This window comes from Rattus norvegicus, chromosome 4 (genome assembly GCF_036323735.1).
Source record: "Rattus norvegicus strain BN/NHsdMcwi chromosome 4, GRCr8, whole genome shotgun sequence".
In the NCBI taxonomy this organism is placed as follows: domain Eukaryota; kingdom Metazoa; phylum Chordata; class Mammalia; order Rodentia; family Muridae; genus Rattus; species Rattus norvegicus.
In genome coordinates, this window is record NC_086022.1 from 100637668 (window position 1) to 100653763 (window position 16096).

A 16096-nucleotide genomic window follows, 5' to 3' on the forward strand; every position below is an offset into this window, starting at 1 on the left:
GTAATTTTCAGTTAAAAATGTAAAGGCCATGGGATGAAATCACATCAGCAAACATGTCAGAAAAATGTTCTCTTGAACAACAGACATGGAGTTAGACTTCCACTCTGATCTCAACAGATCATTAAAGGATGTGAAAAGACAGGGAAGGATACTGAGTAGTCTTTTTTCCATTTTTGGTGGGGACTTTTTGTCTTGATTATTGCTAATGGTATTAATCTATTGAAATGATCTTTTTCCCTCTACTTTTTCAAATTATTTAATACCACCAGTGATATAAGTTACAATTTTGTTGGATTCCATATATTTGAGAGCGTGATGTAATTGCTTAATGAAAACATACATGTGTGAATAGATGCATAATAATGGGTAGAATCAGGGTATGGGTCATAATTTGTCTCTACGGAAGATTCTTGGATGAACCACTTTAGCAAGTAGTATACAACACACTATAGTCACACTTTTCATCAATTTTCAGGTCACTTATTTTTAAAATATATTCCAACAATTCTTCTTGACACTAGTTTTGTCTCCAGTATCATTTTCAGGCCCCTCATGTGTTTCATCATCCTGGAAGATTTTTACATCCTACAGAATGATTACCTATACTTGCAAACTCTTTCCATTCATTGGATCATGGAAACTCACACTAAATCCACCATAGCTTTACTCCCAATTAGGATCTACTTGGTACCCATTATGGTATCTCCCTGTGTTTAGCTTCTATCTTCACTTCTATACATGCTTCTCTCACCAAAGAGATTGAATTCCTTTGTTCTGAAATTAAATTAAGATTTATCTCTTCGTAGTTTCTGGAGAAGGTATGATGCCCATAGCCAATACAAGTAGAACAATTGTACATTCAAAGACATGGATGATATTACTGATATAAAAGTAATATTCTTTAAAGACAATAAATTGTATCAATATGCAATACCTCAGGCACAATTGCGTGAAGCCTCACAGAAATATTGGGCTTAGATATAGTTCCAGCCTAATCTATGTAAAGAGCTCTTATGCATAGATGGAAGGAGAGACACCCATGAATTTCTCTGGTCTTGATGTCATTAGTTCTTGGGTAGCTTCTCTGTCAAAAATAGAGTAAAATAAGATTGTTTACCTGAATAAATTAATGTTATGAAAGTTCCTGCCCTTCTCCACAAACTATGTCTTATTCTATTATTATTCTCGGAATCATTGTTATCAAAATGATTCTTACTGAGTTCCATGAGGAGTTGTGTAGCTCAATCATGTGGATACATCTGCAACCTTTTCCATACACAAGGCTTGGGAACAATTTGTAAGAGTGGAATTGAAACACTATAAGAACCAAAAGATTAGAGAGTTTGCTCTGAGATTGTATCTCCTACGAATATCAGAAGATATACCTGCAAATTCTTACCTAAATAACTGCCCAAAGGTGAGGTGAAAAAATTAGGACACCATTGAATTTGCCATACTGGATGGGATAAACTCCATATGGTCTCAGTTCTACACAAAGAACTATACACAATTGAATAAAGTTAGGAGCAGGAGAGGTCTTCCTCTCCAGTGGAGAGCACAACCAATAGATTGACTGTATGATAATGATCAATCCTGAAAAAATATATATACATATATATATATATACATATATATATGTGTGTATATTTGTATTTATATAAATGTATATATTAATATATATATAAATATATATATATATATATATATCTGTGTGTGTAATATTATACTAACTCAATTGTTTATAGATAAGAATATATGTTTGTGTTTGTCTCTTTGTGTGTGTGTTTGTTTGTGTATGTGTGTGTGTGTGTAAGTACATGTACTTATGCAATAAAAATTAATGGAAAAGATGTGATGAGTTACAAGTACTGGAAGAAGGGATACTTTGGAGATTTTACAGGGAGGAAATATGAGATAAAATTTATTATTAAATTTCAATCTCACATATAAGCAGGAAAAAAATGATGAAGCTCCACCACCTCAATAACCTTCACAGGTAAATATGAATTTGCCCTATAAGCATTTATATACTGTTTAAACTGTACTGTAGGTTCCAGAGCATGCTATAAGAGAAATAAAACAGAAATTCCTATAATGAATATGACAAAATCAAAACAATAAGCATCTCATAGCCTGGTGATTCGTTGTTGTTGTTGTTGCTGCTGCTGCTATCCAAAGAGGAGCACATTCTCTACAAATAAACCAAAATAAACCTGTACTGGCTCTCTGATCTAAAACATAAGAGGACTCTAATGAGTCACTGACATGACCAGTGCCATGGCCATTCCTACAGTTTGCTGATTTGCATGTGCCCAGAGGCCAGCCCACCTCTCAGTTGACTTCTAAATAGTCGGGTCTCACCCCGTGCTGGAGTCAGCTTCACACATGTTACACAGAAACATGAATGTGTCCACTCAACTCCTTGGGTTGCTGATACTCTGGCTTACAGGTAAGGAGACTGAATAAACTGAAAACTTATACAGATCAGTGTGGTAAGTGCTCCATGCATGCTGTCCATAAATGTTGTCTTTAACAAGATAAATTGTATTGGAATTCCTTTTCAATTTTCAATCTCAGGTGGTAAATGTGACATCCAGATGACACAGTCTCCTGCCTCCCTGTCTGCATCTCTGGATGAAATTGTCACCATCACATGCCAGGCAAGCCTGGACATTGGTAATTGGTTAGCATGGTATCAGCAGAAACCAGGGAAATCTCCTCAGCTCCTGATCTATGGTGCAACCAGCTTGGCAGATGGGGTCCCATCAAGGTTCAGCGGCAGTAGATCTGGCACACAGTATTCTCTTAAGATCTGCAAACTACAGGTTGAAGATACTGGAATCTATTACTGTCTACAGCATTATAGTGCTCCTCCCACAGTGATTCAAGCCATGACATAAACCACCCAGGGAAGAAGTGAGAGCCCAATCTACTGCAAATGCTTCTTTTGGTGTCTCTGGCTGCTGAGACTGTTTCACTTGGGCTAAATTCAAAGGTCAATGTGATGCTTTTGCATGAGGATCAGAGTAACTCTCATATCCTAATAATTTTTTCCAAAAAAGAGCATTGAAACAGGGAATGTTGCTGCCGCTGCAGAGAGCCCGTGGGGAGCACCCCACGAGCGAACCTGAGCCTCGGGACCACAGGTAAGACCAAATTTTCTGCTGCAAGAAAGCTGCCTGGTGACCTTGGGACACAGGAAAGCAGAATTTCTCTAGGACCGGGCACGTTCTGTGTTTACCGGAAGTCCTACACCCGCGAATCCCGGCCCGCAGCAGCTCTCTGCTCCCAGACCCGGTGAGAGAGAGACCCAACCACCTGGTCAGGTGGGCACTCCTGAGGCTGCAGAGTGGAAGAGACCACCAACTCTGCTCACCCCTGCCCACATCCCTGGCCCAAGAGGAAACTGTATAAGGCCTCTGGGCTCCCGTGGGGAAGGGCCCAGGAGCGGCAGGACCCCTGTGCCTGAGACACCGCCGGAACCTGAAAGAAACAGACCGGATAAACAGTTCTCCTCACCCAAATCCCGTGGGAGGGAGAGCTAAACCTTCAGAGAGGCAGACAAGCCTGGGAAACCAGAAGTGACTGCTCCCTGCACACACATCTCGGACGCCAGAGGAAAAAGCCAAAGACCATCTGGAACCCTGGTGCACTGAAGTTCCCGGAAGGGGCGGCACAGGTCTTCCTGGTTGCTGCCGCTGCAGAGAGCCCCTGGGCAGCACCCCACGAGCGAACCTGAGCCTCGGGACCACAGGTAAGACCAAATTTTCTGCTGCAAGAAAGCTGCCTGGTGAACTCAAGACACAGGCCCACAGGAACAGGTGAAGACCTGTAGAGAGGAAAAACTACACGCCAGAAAGCAGAACACTCTGTCCCCATAACTGACTGAAAGAGAGGAAAACAGGTCTACAGCACTCCTGTCACACAGGCTTATAGGACAGTCTAGCCACTGTCAGAAATAGCAGAACAAAGTAACACTAGAGATAATCTGATGGCGAGAGGCAAGCGCAGGAACCCAAGCAACAGAAACCAAGACTACATGCCATCATCGGAGCCCAATTCTCCCACCAAAACAAACATGGAATATCCAAACACACCAGAAAAGCAAGATCTAGTTACAAAATCATATTTGATCATGATGCTGGAGGACTTCAAGAAAGACATGAACACACTTAGGGAAGCACAGGAAAACATTAATAAACAAGTAAAAGCCTACAGAGAGGAATCGCAAAAATCCCTGAAAGAATTCCAAGAAAACACAATCAAACAGTTGAAGGAATTAAAAATGGAAATAGAAGCAATCAAGAAAGAACACATGGAAACAACCCTGGATATAGAAAACCAAAAGAAGAGACAAGGAGCTGTAGATACAAGCCTCACCAACAGAATTCAAGAAATGGAAGAGAGAATCTCAGGAGCAGAAGATTCCATAGAAATCATTGACTCAACTGTCAAAGATAATGTAAAGCGGAAAAAGCTACTGGTCCAAAACATACAGGAAATCCAGGACTCAATGAGAAGATCAAACCTAAGGATAATAGGTATAGAAGAGAGTGAAGACTCCCAGCTCAAAGGACCAGTAAATATCTTCAACAAAATCATAGAAGAAAACTTCCCTAACCTAAAAAAAAGAGATACCCATAGACATACAAGAAGCCTACAGAACTCCAAATAGATTGGACCAGAAAAGAAACACCTCCCGTCACATAATTGTCAAAACACCAAACGCACAAAATAAAGAAAGAATATTAAAAGCAGTAAGGGAAAAAGGTCAAGTAACATATAAAGGGAGACCTATCAGAATCACACCAGACTTCTCGCCAGAAACTATGAAGGCCAGAAGATCCTGGACTGATGTCATACAGACCCTAAGAGAACACAAATGCCAGCCCAGGTTACTGTATCTAGCAAAACTCTCAATTAACATTGATGGAGAAACCAAGATATTCCATGACAAAACCAAATTTACACAATATCTTTCTACAAATCCAGCACTACAAAGGATAATAAATGGTAAAGCCCAACATAAGGAGGCAAGCTATACCCTAGAAGAAGCAAGAAACTAATCGTATTGGCAACAAAACAAAGAGAATGAAAGCACACAAACATAACCTCACATCCAAATATGAATATAAAGGGAAGCAATAATCACTATTCCTTAATATCTCTCAATATCAATGGCCTCAACTCCCCAATAAAAAGACATAGATTAACAAACTGGATACGCAATGAGGACCCTGCATTCTGCTGCCTACAGGAAACACACCTCAGAGACAAAGACAGACACTACCTCAGAGTGAAAGGCTGGAAAACAACTTTCCAAGCAAATGGTCAGAAGAAGCAAGCTGGAGTAGCCATTCTAATATCAAATAAAATCAATTTCCAACTAAAAGTCATCAAAAAAGATAAGGAAGGACACTTCATATTCACCAAAGAAAAATCCACCAAGATGAACTCTCAATCCTAAATATCTATGCCCCAAATACAAGGGCACCTACATATGTAAAAGAAACCTTACTAAAGCTCAAAACACACATTGCACCTCACACAATAATAGTGGGAGACTTCAACACCCCACTCTCATCAATGGACAGATCATGGAAACAGAAATTAAACAGTGATGTCGACAGACTAAGAGAAGTCATGAGCCAAATGGACTTAACGGATATTTATAGAACATTCTATCCTAAAGCAAAAGGATATACCTTCTTCTCAGCTCCTCATGGTACTTTCTCCGAAATTGACCATATAATTGGTCAAAAAACGGGCCTCAACAGGTACAGAAAGATAGAGATAATCCCATGCATGCTATCGGACCACCACGGCCTAAAACTGGTCTTCAATAACAATAAGGGAAGAATGCCCACATATACGTGGAAATTGAACAATGCTCTACTCAATGATAACCTGGTCAAGGAAGAAATAAAGAAAGAAATTAAAAACTTTTTAGAATTTAATGAAAATGAAGATACAACATACCCAAACTTATGGGACACAATGAAAGCTGTGCTAAGAGGAAAACTCATAGCGCTGAGTGCCTGCAGAAAGAAACAGGAAAGAGCATATGTCAGCAGCTTGACAGCACACCTAAAAGCTCTAGAACAAAAAGAAGCAAATACACCCAGGAGGAGTAGAAGGCAGGAAATAATCAAACTCAGAGCTGAAATCAACCAAGTACAAACAAAAAGGACCATAGAAAGAATCAACAGAACCAAAAGTTGGTTCTTTGAGAAAATCAACAAGATAGATAAACCCTTAGCCAGACTAACGAGAGGACACAGAGAGTGCGTCCAAATTAACAAAATTAGAAATGAAAAGGGAGACATAACTACAGATTCAGAGGAAATTCAAAAAATCATCAGATCTTACTATAAAAACCTATATTCAACAAAATTTGAAAATCTTCTGGAAATGGACAATTTCCTAGACAGATACCCGGTATCGAAGTTAAATCAGGAACAGATAAACCAGTTAAACAACCCCATTACTCCTAAGGAAATAGAAGCAGTCATTAAGGGTCTTCCAACCAAAAAGAGCCCAGGTCCAGACGGATTTAGTGCAGAATTCTATCAAACCTTCATAGAAGACCTCATACCAATATTATCCAAACTATTCCACAAAATTGAAACAGATGGAGCACTACCGAATTCCTTCTACGAAGCCACAATTACTCTTATACCTAAACCACACAAAGACACAACAAAGAAAGAGAACTTCAGACCAATTTCCCTTATGAATATCAACGCAAAAATACTCAATAAAATTCTGGCAAACCGAATTCAAGAGCACATCAAAACAATCATCCACCATGATCAAGTAGGCTTCATCCCAGGCATGCAGGGATGGTTTAATATACGGAAAACCATCAACGTGATCCATCATATAAACAAACTGAAAGAACAAAACCACTTGATCATTTCATTAGATGCTGAGAAAGCATTTGACAAAATTCAGCACCCCTTCATGATAAAAGTCCTGGAAAGAATAGGAATTCAAGGCCCATACCTAAACATAGTAAAAGCCATATACAGCAAACCAGTTGCTAACATTAAACTAAATGGAGAGAAACTCGAAGCAATCCCACTAAAATCAGGGACTAGACAAGGCTGCCCACTCTCTCCCTACTTATTCAATATAGTTCTTGAAGTTCTAGCCAGAGCAATCAGACAACAAAAGGAGATCAAGGGGATACAGATCGGAAAAAAAGAAGTCAAAATATCACTATTTGCAGATGACATGATAGTATATTTAAGTGATCCCAAAATTCCACCAGAGAACTACTAAAGCTGATAAACAACTTCAGCAAAGTGGCTGGGTATAAAATTAACTCAAATAAATCAGTTGCCTTCCTCTATACAAAAGAGAAACAAGCCGAGAAAGAAATTAGGGAAACGACACCCTTCATAATAGACCCAAATAATATAAAGTACCTCGGTGTGACTTTAACCAAGCAAGTAAAAGATCTGTACAATAAGAACTTCAAGACACTGAGGAAAGAAATTGAAGAAGACCTCAGAAGATAGAAAGATCTCCCATGCTCATGGATTGGCAGGATTAATATAGTAAAAATGGCCATTTTACCAAAAGCAATCTACAGATTCAATGCAATCCCCATCAAAATACCAATCCAATTCTTCAAAGAGTTAGACAGAACAATTTGCAAATTCATCTGGAATAACAAAAAACCCAGGATAGCTAAAGCTATCCTCAACAATAAAAGGACTTCAGGGGGAATCACTATCCCTGAACTCAAGCAGTATTACAGAGCAATAGTGATAAAAACTGCATGGTATTGGTACAGAGACAGACAGATAGACCAATGGAATAGAATTGAAGACCCAGAAATGAACCCACACACCTATGGTCACTTGATTTTTGACAAAGGAGCCAAAACCATCCAATTGAAAAAAGATAGCATTTTCAGCAAATGGTGCTGGTTCAACTGGAGGTCAACATGTAGAAGAATGCAGATCGATCCATGCTTATCACCCTGTACAAAGCTTAAGTCCAAGTGGATCAAGGACCTCCACATCAAACCAGACACACTCAAACTAATAGAAGAAAAACTAGGGAAGCATCTGGAACACATGGGCACTGGAAAAAATTTCCTGAACAAAACACCAATGGCTTATGCTCTAAGATCAAGAATCGACAAATGGGATCTCATAAAACTGCAAAGCTTCTGTAAGGCAAAGGACACGGTGGTTAGGACAAAACGGCAACCAACAGATTGGGAAAAGATCTTTACCAATCCTACAACAGATAGAGGCCTTATATCCAAAATATACAAAGAACTCAAGAAGTTAGACCGCAGGGAAACAAATAACCCTATTAAAAAATGGGGTTCAGAGCTAAACAAAGAATTCACAGCTGAGGAATGCCGAATGGCTGAGAAACACCTAAAGAAATGTTCAACATCTTTAGTCATAAGGGAAATGCAAATCAAAACAACCCTGAGATTTCACCTCACACCAGTGAGAATGGCTAAGATCAAAAACTCAGGTGACAGCAGATGCTGGCGAGGATGTGGAGAAAGAGGAACACTCCTCCATTGTTGGTGGGATTGCAGACTGGTAAAACCATTCTGGAAATCAGTCTGGAGGTTCCTCAGAAAATTGGACATTGAACTGCCTGAGGATCCAGCTATACCTCTCTTGGGCATATACCCAAAAGATGCCTCAACATATAAAAGAGACACGTGCTCCACTATGTTCATCGCAGCCTTATTTATAATAGCCAGAAAATGGAAAGAACCGAGATGCCCTTCAACAGAGGAATGGATACAGAAAATGTGGTACATCTACACAATGGAATATTACTCAGCTATCAAAAACAACGAGTCTATGAAATTCGTAGGCAAATGGTTGGAACTGAAAAATATCATCCTGAGTGAGCTAACCCAATCACAGAAAGACATACATGGTATGCACTCACTGATAAGTGGCTATTAGCCCAAATGCTTGAATTACCCTAGATCCCTAGAACAAACGAAACTCAAGACGGATGATCAAAATGTGAATGCTTCACTCCTTCTTTAAATGAGGAAAAAGAATACCCTTGGCTGGGAAGGGAGAGGCAAAGATTAAAACAGAGACTGAAGGAACACCCATTCAGAGCCTGCCCCACAGGTGGCCCATACATATACAGCCACCCAATTGCACAAGATGGATGAAGCAAAGAAGTGCAGACCGACAGGAGCCGGATGTAGATCGCTCCTGAGAGACACAGCCAGAATACAGCAAATACAGAGGCGAATGCCAGCAGCAAACCACTGAGCTGAGAATAGGTCCCCCGTTGAAGGAATCAGAGAAAGAACTGGAAGAGCTTGAAGGGGCTCGAGACCCCAAAAGTACAACAATGTCAAGAAACCAGAGCTTCCAGGGACTAAGCCACTACCTAAAGACTATATATGGACTGACCCTGGACTCTGACCCCATAGGTAGCAATGAATATCCTAGTAAGAGCACCAGTGGAAGGGAAGCCCTGGGTCCTGCTAAGACTGAACCCCCAGTGAACTAGACTATGGGGGGAGGGCGGCAATGGGGGGAGGGTTGGGAGGGGAACACCCATAAGGAAGGGGAGGGGGGAGGGGGATTTTGCCCGGAAACCGGGAAATGGAATGACACTTGAAATGTATATAAGAAATACTCAAGTTAATAAAAATAAATAAATAAATAAATAAATAAATAAATAAATAAATAAATAAATAAATAAAAACAGGGAATGTTTCTCATATCTCCCAAGAAAAAATAATTTTACACATACACACACACACACAGGCACACACAGACACACACATAAACACACACACACACACACACACACACAAACACACATGTAGATAGAGATGTGGGGGAGAGGGAGAGAGGGAGAGAGAGAGAGAAAGATTCCTTGATACCACCATCTAAGAATTTGACAGGTATTTGACTTTGGGATAGGAGGGAAGAAGTCTCAATATGAATACAGCTGAGGAATATGTTCTTTGTATCTTGATGAGTCTCCTTAATACTCTAAAAACAGTAACCTTTGGGTCTTTGTTTGTTCTTCGTTTGCTCCTTAACTACCCTGTTTATGCCATGTTGACTTCTTAGTTTATACCTCAGGACTGACCATATTCTGTGTATGTACCTAGAATCATATAAAATTAGACTGGAAAAAATTAAACCATCTTCAACTTCAGCTTCAGAACTCTCAGAAGTCGTGTCATAGAGTTGTCTTTTGTCATTTCTTTTCTTTTATTTTAATCCTCACTCCTTCCCCCAAGACCCTCTTGGCTGACTGAGTTGGGTTGCATATAATTACATATATAATATATATAATTATAACATATTATAATTATATTATAATTACTAATATAATCATATAATATATGTATAATATATTATTATAACTAATAATAATATAATTCTATTATATAATTATAATATTATATATATGCTTATGTGTTTCTGTGTACATCACAGATGATGTTTAAATAGATACTTCAGATGCAGAACTCTCTCTTCTTAGAGAATCAAAAGAAGCATTATCATACATGGTCAATTTATGTGGAAAATCTTATAGATTTAATTAGACATTAGTTGCCTGGAACCTTCTAATAAAACTTCCCAGTAAATTTTAAAATCTGGTTACAAATGGAAGATGCTGTCAACAGTTGGCAGCACTAGTAAGAACAGCTAAAGGAGCACAGCTTTACTATCCTTACCTGAGGATTTGAGTCACTCTTTCGGGGACACCACACTGTAGCTTTGTTGACAGTTATAAATTTCAACATTTTCAGGCACCAGGATACTGATGTTGAAGATGAAATTTGTCCCTTCGTCCCAGTGACTGAGTCCTGATAGGACCCTATGTTGTCAATGCAATGCATCATATATCATAACTTAGAAACATTTCCTGGTTTCATCCAGAGACAATGTAAGTAAATATTACTATCAGGCAACATGTGATGTGGACTCTTACTTTTAGATGTCGATGGAGAGGGTGAAGATGGAGTTCTCAGAATGCCACATCTAGCTCCTAAACCTGAAAAGCTAAAAGAAAATACATACAAAGTAAATTATATTCTTATAAATTTTTTCTCACAGACCTAGCAGCAATGATCCCTATAATTAATTAACCCTTTTCACCTAGAACTACACAAAGATTTAGAAATTGATTGGAAACTTCTATGCCCATGCTTTGTCTTGGTTATAACTGATGCATGCACAAATTTGGACCATATTAGTCAAGAAATATTCATGCAGTAGGCAGGGATCTCAGTACACATAAACCAGAAGTGATTGGGGTAAGCAGGGCTAAACAACCATTAATATATTTTGCACTCTTTTTTTTCTTTGAGGCAAATTTTTATTACTTGTTTCAGGCACTCTTGTTACAAGTTACTAAAATACTTATATTAAATGAAGGAGGTATAATCTATTAATTCTAAGAAGAAGAACTGTAAAATCAGGTTCAAACAATCAAGAACAGAATGTGGTGTAACTGGGGTCCACAGACGTTTTAAGAGAGATTTTTACCCATTAATTATTTAAGGCTTTGTAACACTCTCTTCTTTGTGGCCATAATACCCCAACATTCTTCTTCATTCTCACTGTATTTATTTCAAATCTGTATTATGGCTATTATTCAGAATTCTTGTGATTGTTCCCAGGCTCAACTAGTTAATTAGCATCCATCAGAAAATGGCAAAAACAATGACATACAATTAGGAAGTAAATCAATAAATCAAGTTTTCTCTCTATACACACTATACTCCCTTTCCTTCTTTCTCTCCCCTTTCCTTCTTTCTGTCACTTAATCTTTCTTATCTACCAAACATTAAAATCCCATCATTTCCTTACAGCATATGTGTTATTTTCAGAAGGTCCTCATGGGTGCCTTCTTATGAATTTCCATGTAAATCTGTTCTGTCCCTGTCATCATACAACATAATAAACATCAAGAGATATTGAACAATCTAAGCTGTAGTATTATCTATACAGTATGTTCATATTCATGTCTTCTTAAAACATCAGAGTTCATTTAAAAAGACTTTTTTTCATTGTTTTTAGACCTACATGCTTTCAAATAGCATGTTTTGTCAACAGCATGCAATGCAAATTTGTAAAAGATATAAAAATGGACCTCCCATTATTTGGTAGTTTTTTAAAATATATCTTGTTTTTTTTCATGGTCCTGTATCATGTAACATTAGGGAGTAAAGAGTGGTCTCCTAACTGATGAAGAATTAAAATATGCCTCTGTTTTAATACATTTCACTCATTTAAGTGTGTCTAGTGAAGGATAATTAATGTGAATATAGTGTCCAGAGCATGAAAATGAATACAACAGGTCTTATATAGTTAAGTTCACAGTATTTTAAAAATATTTTGAAGTTTTCACATGAGAACCACTTGCTTGGCATATTACGGCTCAAAGTTGATAGATGGTCCTAAATGATGAATATTAAAATCACTTCACCTTATAAAACCCAATCAACAGAGCGTGGTAATCTGATACAGATACCTTGTTAAAATATAGACTATCAGAACTACATGCACATTATAGACTGAAATTTCATATTTCTAACAAGTTACCTCTGAATTAGGTTAGTGGCATATTGACTAAATTGAGAAAATGATTTTTGAGGTAATAATGAATAATATGAGAGTTATATCTGTATTTGGTTATCTTTAGTTATTCTGTTTATTTGCAATCCAAAAATATTTCATGGAGTTTTTGTTTCTTGTATGATTTAATTAAGGCTGTTGTATTTTTTGTTTTTACTAGTATGCTACACTTACTGATAATATTTCAAAGAACACATACACATATTATAAGTCCACCCAGTGTCTGTAGTTCTTTGAAAGACAGTAATAGTAACTACACTATACTTTTCTGTTGTGAAGATATAATGAGAGTCTTAAACTTCGGAACATTTATGAGCACAGCATGGACAGATCACACAGATATTCTGGGCAGAGAGCTCTGTATTGCAAGGGAGAAGCTGAGAATACTATTTCCTACCTACTTTAGTGTCAAAAGAGCACCCAAACAAGTTAATGGCTATTAATCATGTTCTAATTCACTATATTAAAACGATTACTTCATTTAGGTGGTTTTTTTCTTTTACTATATGCATTTCAACTGATTCTGATGACAATAAAATCAGGAATATAGACTTCGGTTCTTATTAATGCCTCTGAAATTGTGTTTATATGGTGAAGATCAACAGGACCCCTGTTGAAGGAATCAGAGAAAGAACTGGAAGAGCTTGAAGGGGCTCGAGACCCCCATATGAACAACAATGCCAAGCAACCAGAGCTTCCAGGGACTAAGCCACTACCTAAAGACTATACATGGACTGACCCTGGACTCTGACCTCATAGGTAGCAATAAATATCCTAGTAAGAGCACAAGTGGAAGGGGAAGCCCTGGGTCCTGCTAAGACTGAACCCCCAGTGAACGTGATTGCAGCAATGGGGGGGAGGATGGGGAGGGGAACACCCATAAAGAAGGGGAGGGGGAGGGATTAGGGGAATGTTGGCCCGTAAACCGGGAAAGGGAATAACAGTCAAAATGTAAATAAGAAATACTCAAGTTAATAAAAAAAAAAGTATAGGCACCTCCTTGTGCCCCCAAAACCACATAGCCCTGTCTGCTGCCCCATTTACAACCATGTAGAAAATGGGTTAATTCTCTTAAACAATCAATCAAAGATTAAATATTTTATTTTATGAATTACCTTGGTTATCCATGCAAACAATGCTGTCCCACCAATAGAAAAGCAGTTGAGACATTGCCTTCCTAATGAGGACAGAAATGAACAAAGAGGTAATAGAGGAAAATCTCATCCCTTCCATGCATATGAGAGTTGACCCCACAGCTGAGAATCATGTGATCAGGAAGCCTTTCTTTCAGTAAAAATGTGCTTGAGATTCAAAGAATAATCTGTTCTCAGTGTGGCTGACTGCCAGAGCAGCAGCAACTCCATTATCTGAGTGGGAGCACTCATGTCTGTGTGTAACTTATGTGAGGATGATTCCTCTTAGGGCGTGAAATAAAATTTGGACATATAAAAGTTCACCTGAACTCTGTACAAAAACATCACATTGACCTTTATGTCTTAGCAACAGGAAACAGTTGCAGCATCTGGAGACCACAGAAGGAGAATTGTGGAAGCTCGTGCTCTCTCTTCTTCTTCCCTGGGTGGTTTATGCCATGGCTTGAATCACTGTGGGAGGATCACTGTAACCCTGTTGGCAGTAATACATTGCAGTATCATCGGGATGTAGGCTGCTGATTTTGAGAGAAAACTGTGTGCCAGATGCACTGCCACTGAACCTTGATGGGACATCATCTTCCAAAACATCTTCTGCACCATAGATCAGGAGCTTAGGAGATTTCCCTGGTTTCTGCTGATACCGTGATAATTACCTGCTGATATCGTGACTTTCTTTCATGTAATTGTGACAGTTTCTCCCAGAGATGCAGATAGAGAGGCAGGAGACTGAGTCATCATGAAATCACATCTTGCACCTGATATTGGAAATTGAAATGAAATTCCCACACAATTTATTCTGTCATATATAAGACGTTTATGGAGACCATGGAGCACTAACAACAGCCATATGTATAACATTCCTATTTATTCTGTCTTCATTACCTGTAAGCCAGAGCAGCAGCAACCCCAGGATCTGACTAAGAGCACTCTTGTCTCGGTGTGAAACGTGTGAGGCTGATTCCAGCACAGGGTATGACCTGGCAATAAAGAAGTCCTCACATCAGTGGGCTGTGCTCTGGGTATATGCAAGTCATCAGAGGCTAGGAACAGCTGAAGCCACGTTTGTGATCCATGAAGAGGCCATGATCCTATGATGGTAAGATTAGAGAGACAATATGGGTATATTTGTAGAGAGTATGCTCACCTTAAAAAGAACAGCTCCAGTCTGTGAGTCGCACTTATTTTGATTTATGCCTAGTTCAATGTAGAATTTCCTTATTAAGTTCTTATTATGTTTCCTAGGCTCTAAGATATGAACTAATTCTGGGAAATAAATAAGTAATTATATAGTACTCTCATAGGTATTTGCAGATGTTATTGAGATGATGCAGCTACTACTTTTTTGAATTTTTATTTGTGAGATTGCATTTTAATTATGACATTTCTTCATTTCTTCCCTCCAAATCTTCACAAATATTCCTATTTACTCCCTTTTAAATTCATGCTTCATTTTTCATTACTTTTTTATTTAATGCAAATATGCATTTCTGAGTACACGAATATTCCAAGATATCAAATGTTAATAATTCCCTATACACTTACTGACATGTACATTTTCAGGTTAATTATTTGGATCCCGTGGAACCAGAGTGTTTTCAAGCCATCATGTGGATACTGATAATGAATCTAGATCCTCTTCAAGAACAGTAAATCCTCTTAGTTGCTGAGACATCTCAAAACCATTCTCTGAAAATTACAACTTTATGTAGGTTATGGACCTTTTATAAACACATTCATGTTTATAATTTCTGCATTTCTCATTGTATCCTTAAAACTCACCTTCTGTGATGTGTTTCATGGAAGAATGGTACAAAACATTCACATGCACAGCAATCATATGAAGTCTATTTATTTTCTACAGATTCTTAGACTTGAATTTATTGTTACACAGGTCCCAGGATCAGAAATGCTTCGGGAGGAAGACAATGAGTTTGTGTGCTAAATCTGCCTAAAAACTGAGAGAGTCAACAGAGAATCCTTTCTTATTTTTTTTAATTAATGTTTTAGAGATTCTCCCTATATTATACTTTAACTTTCTAAAGTCTTATCAAAGAAGTTTACATTTAATTTTATGCCAAAACTACCCATTTACATCTCGCCCGATCAGTTGACCTTCTTTCATTGTCTTATTGCTCTGGCTAGGATTTTGAGTACTATATTGAATAAGTAGGGAGAGAGTGGGCAGCCTTGTCTAGTTCCTGATTTTAGCGGGATTGTTTCAAGTTTTTCTCCATTTAGTTTGAAGTTAGGTACGTGGTTGGTGTGTATTGCTTTTATATGTATAATTATGGTCCTTGAATTCCTGATCTTTCCAGGACTTTTATCATGAAG

At 38.2% G+C, this 16096-nt stretch overlaps 1 gene segment (V, D, J or C); it reads left to right on the forward strand.

Annotated features, from left to right (window-relative positions):
* Positions 1–2352: 2352 nt before the first annotated feature.
* On the forward strand, positions 2353–2900 carry LOC690259 (immunoglobulin kappa chain variable 12-41-like). The segment is given in 2 exon segments: positions 2353–2449; positions 2578–2900. Coding segments are annotated over 2 exon segments (387 nt in total).
* Positions 2901–16096: the final 13196 nt, after the last annotated feature.